General features: G+C 35.9%; 1 protein-coding gene across 1 annotated transcript; it reads right to left on the bottom strand.

The window, feature by feature from the left end:
- Window positions 1-1,446: 1,446 nt before the first annotated feature.
- On the bottom strand, window positions 1,447-16,922 carry scamp2 (secretory carrier membrane protein 2). Its single transcript, XM_084095787.1, has 9 exons — window positions 16,750-16,922; window positions 12,014-12,091; window positions 11,717-11,791; window positions 10,877-10,991; window positions 8,407-8,535; window positions 6,139-6,298; window positions 4,178-4,279; window positions 2,631-2,748; window positions 1,447-2,551 (listed from the first exon to the last, which is right to left on the bottom strand). Exons 1-9 carry the CDS (start codon window positions 16,804-16,806, stop codon window positions 2,405-2,407), a joined length of 981 nt encoding a protein of 326 aa, XP_083951913.1. The 5' UTR covers window positions 16,807-16,922; the 3' UTR covers window positions 1,447-2,404.
- Between the last annotated feature and the right edge of the window lie 490 nt (window positions 16,923-17,412).

Here is a 17,412-nt window from a genome sequence, read left to right as displayed (position 1 = left end):
AAATACGTTTGGCGCTTGTAAATGTGACGTGACAGATCGCTGAGCTCCTCAGTTCAAGTGCACGTGAACCGATCACCTGTTACTTTTTTTTAAAGATGCAGTACAATTTACCGAAAGTATACATAATATCGACCAATTAGTGTTTTTCAACCACGGAAAGAGGTCAGTATAACAGCAGGAGAACAATTATGTCACATAACGTTACATTTACCTCAGGAAAGCCATTTAACGACCATAGCATGTTAATTGAATAGAAAAAATAGCTAGAGAGGAGATTTTGCTGAGCACTATATTATATATTTAATTATATTTTTACTTATGTCATTAAATAATTGTTATTATAACAAAAACTGCATTATATTTAATTTAATGTTATTTTTAATAATACCAGCAGATTGGGCCCTCTATGTTTACAGCATTAGGTGAGATTATTTTTTTAAATAAAATTTAAAATAAACATGTATCCAAATTAATCAATATTGAATCAAAATCGGAATCAAATCACAAGAATGGAATTGAAATCTTGAAATTTTTGTCAAGCAATTATAAAAACTGTATCCTATACCAGTCATTGTACAATGTAAACATTGTAACATGTTGTCACTAAACTTCATAAAATTCTATTTAGTTACCAAATGTTTTGACAATTACACTTATTGTGATGCAATATTTGTTTTTACATACCCAACCCCCACCCCCCTCGCCAAAAAAAAAAAAATCTCACTCCAAGCTAAACTCAAAAGTTGGCAGCCCTGGTGTTTGTTCATAACATTAAACTAACAAGTCTCCCCGTTTTCAAATTTTGCTTAAAACACATGAAATAATACTTAATTTCAACATTTATACAATATATTTTAAGTCAACTATCTGAGTGTAAGCCGATCGGTCCAAATCCGGCATCCGACCAGCGCGTCGGTCTTTACATGAGGCCTACTGTCTTTTCTCGTGGCAAAGTATTTTAAATGCAATACATTTGAATATGTCTTCTCTCTGTATATGTGATTTTCTGGATTTTTGTTTTAGATTCCGTCACAGTTGAAGAGTACCTATGATAAAAATTACAGACTTCTACATGCTTTGTAAGTGGGAAAACCTGCAAAATCGCAGTGTATCAAATACTTGTTCTCCCCACTGTATCTCCTTAGGGGTCTCATCAGCTCTTACATCTGTAGACCGAAACCTCAGACGATATCTCAGGATTAATATATTTCTTTAAAACTGTTGCTTTCACTTCATCATAAACGAGATTCATTAATATCCATGTTCACATAAGCACTACGAGCTTTGCCAGTAAGAAGCGGCACTAAAGGACATTGAAATGTATTGTGCTTGATATGATCATGTGACATGCAGGGTTGGTTAACCAGGAATTCTCCTCAAAATGCAAACGATATAGACCGATTATTCATTTTTGCTTGATACCATAAACAAATGACTCGGACAAAATTTGTTAATCAGAAAAAATTTATTTGCTCAAAAAACTTCCATACACTGTTGAAAAAAAAATCTCATCTCATCTGACAAAATTATATAACCCTTTCTGGTAATATTATCTGGCATTATTTTGAGTTGTTAACATGCATTTCAGGACCATTTTACTGCAAACCCTTTTACACGTTTGTTTCAAAAGCTAGGACTTTCCGATGCTAAAAAAAAAATCAACCATGTAAAATTTAACAGTACTAGTAAAACTATTTTGATTTGACCGTTTACAATCAGTAGCCTAAAAAGCCTGTACACATGAACAATGGTTATCAAACATTTATGCAGAATTCAATAAACCTACATCACCTTCAGTCTTACGATTAAGACAATAATAGCAATGTTCTCCGTGTCCGTCAAGATTCCAAGGTCATGATTCTAATGCTTCCATGGAATTCTGGGTGCATGTCATTATTCTTTGGCACTAATAAAGAACGCAGAATAAAAAAAATCTAATTATATTTTAGGAATGATGCTTTGAAGTCTTCAGTAGAACTATAGCAGAACTGCATAAACCCTCACATGCATGTAACCCTCTTCACCATTGCTATGAGAAGGGTTTGAGTTCCTTTCATGATCATTTTTTTATTGTAATTTAAGGACACTGATCGCTCCTGTATCACTCCGGATAACAGGAGAAACATTAAATTACTTTATATACAGCATAACCGAGGTCAAAAAGGATACAGGACATTTTCTGCATACATACAAATATACAAACTCACTGATGAACATTTAAACTTCATACCTTCAAAAAAAAAAAAAAAAAAACCCCACATAAAAGTAGTGCCTCTGCAGTCTAAAGACCAAACTGGGACCAAATGAAGATGCAGAACCAAAGCAGGTGATCGAGGGCAACGTTTGTGAGCGTGGCTGGGCTTTGGGTTCTGGATGAGCAGGAAGTGATGCGTGACTCCTGGCTCTAGTTCCTCTGAAACGAGCTCTGGGCGGCACTGGTGGCGGCGGTGGCGGCTGCGCTCTGGAAATTGCGGTTCGTGAGGACGCCCTGGGAGAACTCCTGCTGGGCCTTCTGGAAACTGGCACCAGTGCGACGGTAGTTGGAATGAACCTGGAACACAGCAACGACACATCAAGCCAAACCGAAGAGCCACAGAGTTTCACTCAAAACCTCTGAGCTACTTACTCACCATTTTCAGTAAAAAGACGGACAGCGCGGCACTGGCCGTGAAGAAGGCCGCCACCACCATCATAATGATGCCGACCGCTCTATTAGTTCCCATCGCCTGTATGGCAGTGATCCAGCCGCTGGAATCAAGAAGAACAGCGAGTAAACAATGTTGATCCGGCTAAATGATGCTTTGCTACTACAAATATGTCCATACAAAAGAATATTTCAGATTTTCTATTGTGAGTAGATACTTTTTTTTTTGCATGCATGCAATATATACTATTTGTTTTGTTTAGAATGAATGGAATAAAAAAAAAGTTTAAAAAAAATGGTTTGATATTGAATTATATTCTATAAAATGAATGCATATATCAAACAAATTAATAATATACATTATATATAATATAATATATATATATATATATATATATAAATAAATTATAATTGTATATATTTTATCTTTAAATGTACTCTATAACATATATATACATTTTATTAAATTCATATACACATATATACATATTTATTAAATAAATTCTAAATAAATATAAATTAAAACAACTATTCTAAAACATATTACAATATATACTATTTGTTTTATTTAGAATGATCTGAATTCTAAAAATGTAAATAAAATATAAAAATAAAATGTATAAAATTGTTTGATATTGAATTATATTCTATAAAATGAATACATATATCAAACAAATAAATAATATAAACATTATATATTATATATATTATATATATATATATATATATATATATATATATATATATATATATATATATATATATAATATTTTTTATCTCTAATTGTATTCTATTAAATACCTATATATACATTTTATTACATTCATATACATCATCATACATATATATTTATTAAAACTAAAAAAAAAAATTAAAATTTAAAATTTAAAAAGAAAACGATACTAAAACAAATGTTATATATTTCTAGCTATATTCTACAATTGCCACATGTCCATTACATGCACATGAAATACAGATTTCAGCAGAATTTATGAATATTTATGAAAACTAAATGGAATTTCTAGTTTATAAATCAAACTAGCACAGATATGCAGGAAATCCCCTGTATAACCAATTATACAGTTTAGCCATTATTCAAAAATATTTAAATCTCAGAATGCTGCAACTGACCAATCAGAATGAAGAGAGTCTCATATTAACATTATTCTACTGAGTACTGAGAAATCAAGCACTTTTATTTCAGGGCAAACGCGCTGCTTTAAGAGGAAAGGATAAAGCAAGAAGTTTCAAGAGCAAGAGGACATACTTCAGATAGGAAGCAAGAGTTTTAAAGGAAGTCCAGCAGCAGAAAACCGTTAGTTGAGGAAGAGACACTGGTCGAAGAGAAGAAGAGAGAGCTGAGTGTGAGAGAGACATCTGTCACAGAGGAGAACAGACAAACGGTGCAGCTCACAGGCGGAGCCTCACTTCTGCGCTCAAATATTCCTTTAACACTCGCAATAGTGAAACAACAACTACTAGTGAATTACTGTAGTCCAGAATGAAGCTGTGAAGAAATGCGCTTACTCCTACCTGTTGCCCCAGTCGGGAATGCCCACGCTCTGAATCACAGACACCACGATCTGAGCGAAGAAAATGAAGAAGAAGAAGAAGAAATTGAAGGAGCTGTCAGACCTGAAAGAGAAATAAATATATGAATTATCGAAGTGACAGAAATGTGCTGACAAAATCCAATAGGCATCACGTCATCAGGGGCCGGATTCACCAAAATCCTCACCAAACCGCCGCTGTGGCTCGAGGTCTTCCGAAGTTACTAGACACTCAGCATAGTCACTGAAACTTTCACAAAACTGCCATATAGATATTTTTAATAGTATCTCATAATTTATAAACGTTTTACGTTCACTTAAAACATCACTGACTGTGTTTATGTGAAAACTTGCCATGACTCTGTTGTGTGTGTGTGACACTGTTGTGTGTGTGTGACTCGTTTGTGTGTGTGTGACTCTGTTGTGTGTGTGTGACTCTGTTGTGTGTGTGTGTGACTCTGTTGTGTGTGTGTGACACTGTTGTGTGTGTGTGACTCGTTTGTGTGTGTGTGACTCTGTTGTGTGTGTGTGACTCTGTTGTGTGTGACTCGTTTGTGTGTGTGTGACTCGTTTGTGTGTGTGTGTGTGACTGTTGTGTGTGTGTGACTCTGTTGTGTGTGTGTGACTCTGTTGTGTGTGACTCGTTTGTGTGTGTGTGTGACTGTTGTGTGTGTGTGACTCTGTTGTGTGTGTGTGTGTGTGACTGTGTTGTGTGTGTGTGACTATGTTGTGTGTGTGTGTGTGACTGTGGTGTGTGACTCTGTTGTGTGTGTGAGACTCTGTGGTGTGTTACTCTGTTGTGTGTGTGAGACTGTGTGTGTGTGTGTGTGTGTGTGACTCTGTTGTGTGTGACTCGTTTGTGTGTGTGTGTGACTGTTGTGTGTGTGTGACTCTGTTGTGTGTGTGTGTGTGTGTGACTGTGTTGTGTGTGTGTGACTATGTTGTGTGTGTGTGTGTGACTGTGGTGTGTGACTCTGTTGTGTGTGTGAGACTCTGTGGTGTGTTACTCTGTTGTGTGTGTGAGACTGTGTGTGTGTGTGTGTGTGTGTGTGTGTGTGTGTGTGTGTGTGTGTGTGTGTGTGTGTGTGTGTGTGTGACCTCTGTCTGTGTGTGTGTGTGTGTGTGACCTCTGTCTGTGTGTGTGTGTGTGTGTGTGTGTGTGTGTGTGTGTGTGTGACCTCTGTCTGTGTGTGTGTGTGTGTGTGTGTGTGTGACCTCTGTCTGTGTGTGTGTGTGTGTGTGTGTGTGACCTCTGTCTGTGTGTGTGTGTGTGTGTGTGTGTGTGTGTGTGTGTGTGTGTGTCTCCTCTGTGTGTGTGTGTGTGACCTCTGTGTGTGTGTGTGTGACCTGTCTGTGTGTGTGTGTGTGTGTGTGTGTGTGTGTGAGTGTGACTGTGTGTGTGTGCGTGTGTGTGACTGTGTGTGTGACTATGTGTGTGTGTGTGTGACTCTGTTGTGTGTGTGTGACCCTGTTGTGTGTGTGTGTGACTCTGTTGTGTGTGTGTGTGACTCTGTTGTGTGTGTGTGTGTGACTGTTGTGTGTGACTGTGTTTGACTGTTTAAGCGCAATAAGCAGCAAAAAATAAGTTTTTGGGAATACACAAAATTTTATATTTATTCAAAACTGTTTAAAACCTGTATGAGTTTCTTTCTTCTGCTGAACACACAGGAAGATATTTTGAAGAATGTCGGTAATCAAACAGTTGATGAACATTGACTTCTGTAGTATTTGTTTTCCTACTATGAAAGTCCTCTTCCTTTGTGTTCAGCAGAAGAAAGAAACTCATACAGGTTTGAAAAAAACTTGAGGACGAGTAAATCATGACAGAATTTTCATTTTGAAGTGAACTATTGCTTTAAGAAGAATTTTTTTTACGAATATTTGGTGAATTCGGCCCCAGGTTGTGTCATTTGAACACGTGTGTGTATTAAAGGAGAGACTCACCGGAAGGCTTTATAGACGGGCCTGTACCAGCAGAGGAAGGAGCACGGGGCGAACAAGATGAACCAGAGGATGGAGAGGCCGAAGTCAACGCCTGCTGATGAGCTAGTGGTGAAAAACGCCAGACAGGCCAGGACGTTCAGAAACAGCGTCACACACTGCCCTGCACGGACACACACACACACACATCAAACAAGAGCAATGCCTGACACGAGCTCAGCTCAATCTGATAGATCAATGAATCCAGTCCTAAAGCTCAACACTGAAAGTCCAGTTTCACAATACAGAAGTTACATGTATTACAGCGAGTTTGAAACGCATTTACTTCCTTCCTTAAAAAAAAAATTATAATAAAAAAAAAATTATATATATATATATATATATATATATATATATATATATATATATATATATATATATATATATATATATATATATATATATATATATATATATATAAAAAGGTTTCCAGCCACCGCCAGCATTTTTGATCATTTTCACATTGCCCCCAGAATATTTTGTTCGTTGTATGGATATCTGAACATGTAATTTATCAAAAGAATGAACAGAGCCTCTGCTTTTAAACAAAAAACCCTGTTTTATTATAGATTCATGCATTCTTTTATCATCAACACCTGAATGTGGGTGAGTTTCATAAAAAAGCAACAAAAAGACAATCGTGTTTTTGTCGAAGACTACAACATGCATTAGAAATGCTTCTATCACTTGTTTCTGCTTGTTCTTGGCCTGTGTTTTGATCAGGAGATTCAGTACTCTTTCAGAAGATGTGTAATAGCGCCGCCCTACTGTATAACAGTGAAAACACGGAGAGCCGCAAAATTACGTCAGTGGCGGGAACGAGTTACTCTGATGTATTTCTTTGTTTATTGGATATATACAATAATGAATACGTTTATATCAGTTTTGTAATTAACTAAAACTAAATAGTAGTAAAATAGCAAAAAATATGTTAAAGTACAATTAATAATTAAGTTATAAAACAGAAATAAAATGTAAATATTACCTTGAAAATGAAAATTGAAAATTAGAAATGGGAACTAACTGAAATAAAATAATAAATACTACAATTATTAAAACTAAAACTGAAATAAAAAGTAAATTAAAGCTAAATAAAAAAGCTATAAATAGAAACTAATAAACATGACAAAGGCACATAACTGAAGTTAAAATGAAAACTGAAAATATAAAAATAAAGGTTAATTCAAAATATTATTAAATACCATGAATAATAAATCATACACTTTTATATTCAACAACAACAAAAAAAAAAAATATATATATATATAAGAGTTGATGGGATGGTAAAAAAAAAATGTTTTTCAATGAAAAATTATGAATAATATATATATTTTTTGTACTTGGAACAACATACCCTGATGAATCATTCAAAAGAAGAGAATTTATATGTAATAAGAAATGAAAAAATGGTTGCACTTTATTTTACCGTATCTGTACTTACAGTGTTCTTACCCACAGAAGTACTGAGTAGTGTAAAGTTAAGGTTTATGGGGTTAAGTTAAGATTTAGGGGGTTAAGTTGAGGTTTAGGGGGTTTAGGGGGTTAAGTTGAGGTTTAGGGGGTTAAATTGAGGTTTAGGGGGTTCAGTTGAGGTTTAGGGGGTTAAATTGAGGTTTAGGGGGTTTAGTTGAGGTTTAGGGGGTTAAGTTGAGGTTTAGGGGGTTAAGTTAAGATTTAGGGGGTTAAGTTGAGGTTTAGGGGGTTAAGTTGAGGTTTAGGGGGTTTAGGGGGTTAAGTTGAGGTTTAGGGGGTTTAGGGGGTTAAGTTAAGATTTAGGGGGTTAAGTTGAGGTTTAGGGGGTTAAATAGAGGTTTAGGGGGTTCAGTTGAGGTTTAGGGGGTTAAGTTGAGGTTTAGGGGGTTAAGTTGAGGTTTAGGGGGTTAAGTTGAGGTTTAGGGGGTTTAGGGGGTTAAGTTGAGGTTTAGGGGGTTAAGTTGAGGTTTAGGGGGTTAAGTTAAGATTTAGGGGGTTAAGTTGAGGTTTAGGGGGTTAAGTTGAGGTTTAGGGGGTTTAGGGGGTTAAGTTGAGGTTTAGGGGGTTAAGTTAAGGTTTAGGGGGTTAAGTTGAGGTTTAGGGGGTTTAGGGGGTTAAGTTGATGTTTAGGGGGTTCAGTTGAGGTTTAGGGGGTTAAGTTGAGGTATCGGGGGTTAAGTTGAGGTTTAGGGGTCGGTTCAGGGTTAGTATCTAGTTAGTGTCATTAGAACAGCTTGATGTTGACGCTGTTAAACTCACACATCCACAGGTAATACATCATCTTGCAGAGTCTCTGATGCTCCTGCGGGATCTCCTCAGAGAAGTCCTGGTAGAAGCAAGGCTTGATGGGAAAGAATTTGGGGAGAGGAGGCCAGTTGTTCTGTTTGCCTGAGGAGAAACAGACGCCCATATCACACAAAACTCATCAAACACTCACAACAAATAAAGGCGCTATGGACCCGTCTGTTGATTTATGCAACTGTGTGTGTGTGTGCAAACACACTCAGAAGGAAATACTAGCATACTGTGCACTAAATCTTTTATTAAATCCAGACAAGACAGAGGTACTAATCATCGGTTTAAAAAAACGCCCACAAAACCTCTCACACTACAACTTTAACATAGTAGGATGTCCTGTTACTTTATCCTCTACAGTAAAAGACCTGGGTGTTATACTAGACTGCAACCTGTCTTTTGAAAATCATATTTCATATGTTACAAGAACAGCCTTTTTTCCACCTTAGAAACATTGCTAAGCTACGTAACATGCTATCAGTTTCTGATGCAGAAAAATTAGTTCATGCATTCATGACCTCGAGACTAGATTACTGTAATGCTTTATTAGCCAGTTGTCCTGCATCCTCAATAAACAAGCTACAGTTAGTCCAAAATGCTGCCGCTAGAGTTCTTACTAGATCAAGAAAATATGATCATATAACACCAATTTTATCATCACTACATTGGTTACCTATAAAGTTCCGTATTAATTACAAGGTATTGCTACTGACTTATAAAGCCCTAAACGGTTTAGCTCCAGTCTATTTAACGGATCTTCTAGCGCCCTATAATCCATCGCGCTCTTTAAGATCACTAAATTCGAGGCTTTTGGTCATACCTAGGATATCCAGATCCACCAAAGGAGGGAGAGCATTTTCACATTTAGCTCCGAAACTCTGGAATAGTCTTCCTGATACTGTTCGTTGCTCAGACTCGCTCTCCCAGTTTAAAACTAGATTAAAGACGCATCTCTTCAGCCAGGAATTCATATGATACTTTTAATCTTACAGTTAAATCCAACCTCTAGTTCATAAACGCCAGAGGAGAACTGGCCCCGACTGAGCCTGGGTTCTCACAAGGTTTTTTTTCTCCATTAGGTCACCTGATGGAGTTTTTCGGTTCCTTGCCACTGTTGCCTTTTGCTTGCTCAGTTGGGGATATTTGGGGATATTTAATTGAATTAATCAATCAACAATTCTATTGATCAGCATTACCAAACGTGGACGTTTTCCACTAGAAACAAGCATTGATGTATTATTTTAATTTAATACTGTGAAGCTGCTTTGATACAATCTGTATTGTGAAAAGCGCTATATAAATAAACTTGACTTGACTTAAATACTGCATACTGTTATTTTTAAAAGTAGCAATTTGTAATCAGTGCCAGAGTTATCATTGATAACTTGTAACAAATTAGTGCTGTCAAATCTATTAATCGTGATTAATTGCATTATAAAAGTTTGTTTATAATATATGTTTGCATTATATATGTGTGTGTGTTTGTATATATACAGTATATATATATATATATATATATATATATATATATATATATATATATATATATATACATACCATACATACATACATACATATATATATATACACACGTGATTAATCGATTTGACAGCCCTAGAACAAATACAACTATAAAACCATAAAAACATTTTCATTACTTAAAATAAAATAGGTGAGTAATAAAATTTGTTTAAAAAAATTATTGATTTTAGTTAGTAATTGTTCATTGTTGGTTCATCGTTCACTTTGCATTAATTCATGTTAACAAAAAAAAAACTTGATTTTGAAAAATATATTATTAAATGTTGAAATTAACTAAGTAAATGCTGCAGAAGTATTGTTCATTATTAGTTCATGTTAACTAATGAAACCTTATTTATAAAGTGCTACCATAAAAACTCAATATTGATTTTATTTCAGCCAAGGCAACATTTCTCATTTTTGTTCAGTTTAAGATGAAGTACTGCAATAACTAAAACTAAATCAACTAAAACTTATATAGACATATTTAAACAAAACAAAAATTTATGAAAATGGGAAAAACGCAAGAAAATGACCAAAAACTTAGAATTAAAATGAAACTGGAAAAATATAAAAATAGAATCTAATTCAAAACATTAACAAAAACTGTAATAGTATATCAATGACGCTGATATAACACTAATAAGAGCATAACATGCAGTGATAAATGTTTTAAGCATGCAACATGAGCCCAGATGACACCCAGTTCTCTCACACTTACTTTAGTGTAGTTTTGTATAAAAGTGTCTTAACTCGTGGCAGTCTGATTAAATTATGTCTCAAGAGCATGAACACTGTGGCTGTAATTACAAGTAGTTTATTCATCACACATTGTGGGATCCTGCACATCATGCAAACGTGATGGCGGATGATCGTGGTGTACACACTGCAGGATCAGAGAAGTGTGTGTTACCTGTAGTCGCTCCTTGGCTCTGAAGCTCTTGTTCTCGTCGATCGAGCTCGGCTGCTTTCCTCTCCAGCTCCTCCTGCTGTTTGAGCAGATTCACCTGCGCAGCTGCAGCCGTGGCCTGCGCACACCATTCACTTCAGTTCAATTCAGTTCAATTCACCTTTATTTGTATAGCGCTTTTCACAATACACATCATTTCAAAGCATCTTTACAGAAAGTGCATGAGTCAACATTACAATTCAGAGTGATCTGCTATCAGAGGTGACTGTATTTCAGAAATGTACATATACAAAACCACAGTTAGCTAAAAATGTATTAATTTAAATAATGTAAAAATGTAATGCAGAAACAATGAGCTCACTGAAGTAATGAATACTTGTTTATTAACAAATGATTATGACTTTTAGAAAATACAGACAGAGATAGACAGGGAACGCTTACAACCTTTGAAGACACACGCGTGTGTGTGTGCGTGCGTGCGTGCGTGTGTGTGTGTGTGTGTACACTATCTTTGTTAGGACCAGTTTGAGTTTAGACCATTGGAGTGAGGACAGAGAGAGTAAAGTGAGGACATTTTGGCCGGTCCTGACTTTCTGAGAGCCTTTAAAAGCCTGTTTGAGGGTCAAGACTTGGTTTTAGGGATAAGGTTATAATGAGGGTAAGGGTCGGTTTAGGGTCAGGGGTCGGGTTAGGCACTTAGTTGAGATGGGTAAGGTTAGGGTAAGCGGCTAGAGATTGCATTGTGTCAATGAATGTCCTCATAAAGATAGATGTACAAGAAAGTGTGCGCATGCATGTGTGTGTGTGTGTGTGTGTGTGTGTGTGTGTGTGTGTGATGCTGACCTTTGGCCCGGGATCCACTGACGGCTGCAGGACCGCAGGTTGAGACGGGACGCTGGAGGCCGGGATGGTGCTTCCCTAACACCGAAAAACATAATTATTGGGATTTATTCTGCATAAAATGCAAAGCATTGGTGTTTTGTATCATATTGCTGTTGGAGCTTGAACACATGCACGCATTGTTAACCGTGGTAAAACCAGCTTATTGCTTTATTACATTAGAGTTCAGAGCACAATTACACAACTCTGATAAAGACACTGGTCTTACACAACCAGTGGAATAATGTTCGTTAGACTCACCGAGTTACCATCAGGAAACGGCCTGAAACTTTCTATGCCATCGATTGAAGAGTTCGTCACCTGAGTGACAGACGGATCCTGGAAGAGATGGACACAGTATTATTATTAGACAATAATTATAATTAATTATTATAATACACACTAAATCAAACCAAATGATCAAATTAGAGTGATTTCTGAAGGATCATGTGACACTGAAGCCTGGAGTAAGTGATCACAGGAATAAATTACATTTTACCTCAAATTCACATAGAAAATAGTTATTCTAAATTGAAATAATATTTCACAATATTACTGTTTTTACAGTGTTTTTCATTAAATAAATGCAGCCTTGGTGACCAAATGTGTGTGTGTGTGTGTGTGTGTGTGTGTGTGTGTGTGTGTGTGTATAAATATGTACACATGAAATATAAAATAATAAATATTATATTAAATATTAAATAACTGAATAATATCATTTCACAATAATAATTTATATTATAAATATTCTATTTATTATAATATGATAATGTTTAAATGGCATTAATTCAATTATTTAATAATTAATATACATTTTTTTAAATTATTATTATTTCATGGATCCAAAACAAATGAATCCAAATCAAATCTAAATTTATTTATAAAGCACCTTAAAAGCCACAGAAGTGAACCAAAGTGCTGTTTAAAAAGAAAAGAAAAAAAAAGGATAAAATAAAATTCAATAAAAAATAAATTAGTAAAATAAAAAAGTCAAATTAATGTAAATTCATCCAATCCAATTCTAATGGTCCTTACAAAGTAGCAAAGGCCTCATTAAACAAATACACCTTATGACGGGTTGTAAACATGTTTGCAGAGGTGGAGGATCTGAGACACTGGTAAACCAATCACAGCTCAGGAATCCCGATCTCCTTCCTGACCGAGGACTTCAAGGAGCGGCTGGTTTTGCCAGCTTTTGAAACTGAATTGAAACCATGATGCGAGAGCGTCACAAGCTTTATTGAGTCACATGCCTCAATTACAATACAGTGGGGCAATTCCGCGCAAAACTGTCACATCCATAACGCCAACTAAATACAATGGCATTGTGTTGGCGTTATGGATGTGACAGTTTTGCGTGGAATTGCCCAGTGACATCATCATCATCATCATGACAGCGAGGTGAACAGGTCACACTCATCCAATCATATTTCAGATGTCTCTGTGGCCACAATGAGGAAGTAAAATCCTGACATAATTCTGATCCTTCCTTACACTAATTCACTGATACACTCCATCATTCAACTCTGCAAACCACAGCAGCCACACACACACGCATTTGAGATTCATTTCTGCATTTCTTCAGTGGAGTGTTGTTTGCTCATGTTATTTATGAACGAGTTATGAGAACAACATCATCTAAATCTGTGTGTGTGTGTGTCGACTCATCTAGAAGACTCTCATTCACTGATTATTAAAGTGAATCCCCAGCCAATCATTAATCACATCTGACGCTGCATCAGCCAGTCTTTACAGGAAGCAACTTAAATATTTACCCAGTGCGGGACACATGAAACACAATAGACATGGAGAACTTCCTTTGTCCTCAGGAGGATCTTAAAAGCCTCGAATCAGGAAAAATCAAATTCATTGTGTCCAATAAAATCAACTTTCAGAACATACAACTTCCACCCCCATCAAAGTATCTAAGCTGCAAAAATTCCTCAGAAAGTTGCAAAAAAATGACAAAAGCACTGAAATATGGAATAAGTGCGTTTTGAGCGTCTCTGCCGTCTGTCCTGACAAACACACCTGTCCTCATTCCCACAGGCCCCGACCCGGATCAACACCACAGAAGCTCCCTTCAGACCAGCGCCTGACAGGACTAGTGTGTTTTACACGTGTTCTATCGCTTTCTTACCAATTCCCAGTTTCGATTCCAAGAATATGAAAGAAAAAAAAAGTCAAACATTTAGATATCAAACATATTCTGTGTTTCTGAGTTTTGCAGCTGAAAACCATTAACAAAAATCAACAGCCTAAAGAACAACACACTAGTCAACAAGACTAATATAAATTAAAAACATTATTAAAGATAAGTATACAGTCAGCAAATACATGTTAGCAAATTAGCACAAATAAATTCAACTCAACAAAGTTCTGAATTTGATATCTAATGTAAACCAACACTGTATATTTTTGTTCTTATATTAATCCATATTAAATTTACTCAGTCAAGATCAGTGAGTGATTCACTTTTCTCTTTGTTCTTTGACTCACAGTAATGACACGGACGACAGCAGGTTTATTAGGCTACTGTCTAGGGGTGTAACAATATATCACAAATTCACAATATATCGCAATACAAAAATGCAACAATATGTATTGTGAATAATTCACCCAAAATAAAAGTTACTGTGTGAGGAAAAAATTCAAGTTTTCAGAGTTTTAGTGTCAGTACAACATTAAACTACTATATATAATGTTGAATATAATGTATAATAATGCAATGGGGGAATATGTGTGGGTCCTGATAATGCCAAATGTCTGATGTTAGTAAAAGTGGCCTACGTTATTTTAAATGTATCTAGTAAGTGAAAGAGCGCAAACATATTTCGTCTAAAACTAATTCTGTATTTTCCGCTTCAGAATAATGAATATTGTTATTCTGGTGTCTCTATTGTCCTGTGCTTTGGGTTTCAGCACCAAGTCCAAGCCAATCATTTACACCCACAAAGTAATATCAAATGTAGCATTTTAATCAACAGTTAATTTTTTGTTAACCTTTTACCATATGTCTTGGAGTATCGCAATTATATCGTATCGTGAGTTCAGAATCGTGATATGTATCGAATCGTGACATGAGCTTATCGTTACACCCCTACTACTGTCACTTTAAGACCTGATGCACTGATCTAATATACTGTTACACACCAGTTTTCTTTCTCAACTGTTTGTTCACCTAACCGACTGTGTTTACGAGGATATTTTGACTTAATTTTGTGTGTATTTCTCAGTTCAAGCTCAAGAAGACGTGAAAGAGAACTCAATTCAGGATTCTCGTGCCGAATTTAGTTTCTCTTTCGTGTCTTCTTGCGCTTGAACGGTTTAAAACTATAAATGCGCACAGGAATCGATGAGTGGAATCAATTATTAAGGTCTAAAATCTGAAAAAGCACAAAAACGTCCATCACTGGTCAATCAAACTGTACATCTCATGTGAGTGACAGGTTGCCCCGCCGCCGTCATCAGAGAAGAGAAGTTACTGCAAGAGCGAGGGGAAGTTATTCTGATTAGAAATAATATTTCAACACAAAAACAATGATGTGCACGGCCACGGATACATAATTTTTTTTATCAATACTGCACTATTCTATTAAAAATAGCCAGATTTCTCTACAGCCGTTCTCTTCTGGCCATAACAATCAACAGGTAATATGATGCACCTTATGAAACATGACATACAATGTGAAAATGGACACTTTCATGTATCAAAACCATCAAACTCAGCAGAAAGTGACTGCATGCTTCTATTATGATTCTATTCCAGCAGACAAGCGATCTGTGTTTCCCGTCGAGGGGGAGGAGGAGCGCAGGAATGTTTGCTTTGTGCATAACTCAATATTCTGCTGCATTAAAGAAACAGATGGAAACTATATGAGACTCCAGACAATGAAAACACAACAAAGATGCCAGATGACAAACAGACTGTACAAATATCACTGCAAAACTAAAGCAGTCTGTGTGCAGGTGGCACTTAAACTACACTTAATGTCAAATTAATTGAGAGATTACAACATATTTTTACTTTTATAATTGAGCATTTGTCACACAGCAAGACTATTGAAATGAACTGCAAAGAAAAAGCAAAAATGTTAATAAATGCAACTAAAATATACATTTTACATTCATATTTACATAAATTTTAACCCAAAATTTTAATGTGGATTAAAACGGCATGTTTTTTGTCAAATATCTTGTTGAAATCCTGACCTGTTAAGTGCATATAATGCATCATTATTATTTAATGTAGCATATTATATAATGCCTATTTCTTATTACAGAGCATGCCATATTTTATTTTGTATTTAAAAATTGTGCATTTGAACTGCAAAAAAATAGTATAAATGCAATCTATATTCACATTACACATAGAAACTAGAATAACCTAGAATCTTACCATAGATAAAAAGCTCATGGTATCAAACACACCATTGTGAGATCTGACTTTTTTGCACTGTACAATGCATTATTATCAGTCACGTTTGTTGTTTTCATTCAATAATCAAAATGCATTATTTCACTTGATAATGCAAATCATGTTGTGCAGAAAGCATAATGACAGATCTGCATGTCTTGATCAGGACTCTTGAGTTTTGTCTGACGCATTACAGCTGGATTATGTGGCGCATTAGAGATGATGAAGAGAAGAATAGTCGAGCACAGGTGATCAGAGCCTCACTCTCGCTGTGTGACTCACAGAGTAACATTCAGGCGGTTATGATGTTATTATTACAGCACTTTACAGTGTTGTGACATTAACAGGAGTGGCGCTCTGGCCTTCAGCGTGTCATCAAACCTGCGCGGATACACACACACCCTTCCCCAGCGACAACTAACAAACTACCAAACTAACACCCGCATCAGAGACCATGACACGTCAACGGCCGAACCGAACTCAACCCAACCCAAAACTCCCATCATCATCATCCTCATCAACACAAACCCTGCGAAACTCCCCTAAACACCCGCTTAAACCCCTCAGAAGCGCTTCTCACCTGGAATGGATTGACGTCGACTGTCTCTTCAAACGGGTTTGAGTCAAATCCCGACATTGTGAGGGACTTTATCCGTCTTTAGAGTCCAAACTGAGCGGCACCGGAGAAACACTGCGATCTCTGCTGTTTCCTCTCCGCACTTCCGTAGTGAGTGCGTGACGCGCATGCGCGGCAGATCTGACGGCGACGTCATCAGAAGATATATATATATATTTTTTTTTTTTAATGATTATTAAGATTATTTCTTTCTGTGACATGACATCTCTGACGAAACTGTCTTTAGTTCATCTTTTTTTGGTATTGTCCATTTACGAAAATGTTTTGGCAAGATGTTTTAGGATCTAAAAAAAGGTCGTTTTTATGTGATTAATCTGATCTTGTTACTAGCAAAATTCCATATTCATAAATCGAAATATCTAAATGCCAAACCTCTCTTTCTTATATTTGTGAAAGAACTTGAAAAATACTTCTTCTCAATTAAGTTGTCTGATAACAAAAAAGCCTTAAAAACATTATCTGCTTGTAACTCTTTTCCTTTTTTCAGTGTCATGTAATTCTCATAATTTGTTAATGTTTAATTTATATTTTTTCCCCCAGTGTTTTGTTTTTGTATTCTGTTGTTATCTGTTATTACTTGTGTATTGTTTTAAGCATTAATAATAA

Source organism: Abramis brama, assembly GCF_963993115.1.
Source record: "Abramis brama genome assembly, chromosome: 20".
Taxonomy (NCBI): Eukaryota; Metazoa; Chordata; class Actinopteri; order Cypriniformes; family Leuciscidae; genus Abramis; species Abramis brama.
The sequence above is the reverse complement of the archived record's forward strand: the minus strand, read 5'-3'. Positions and strand labels throughout refer to the sequence as shown.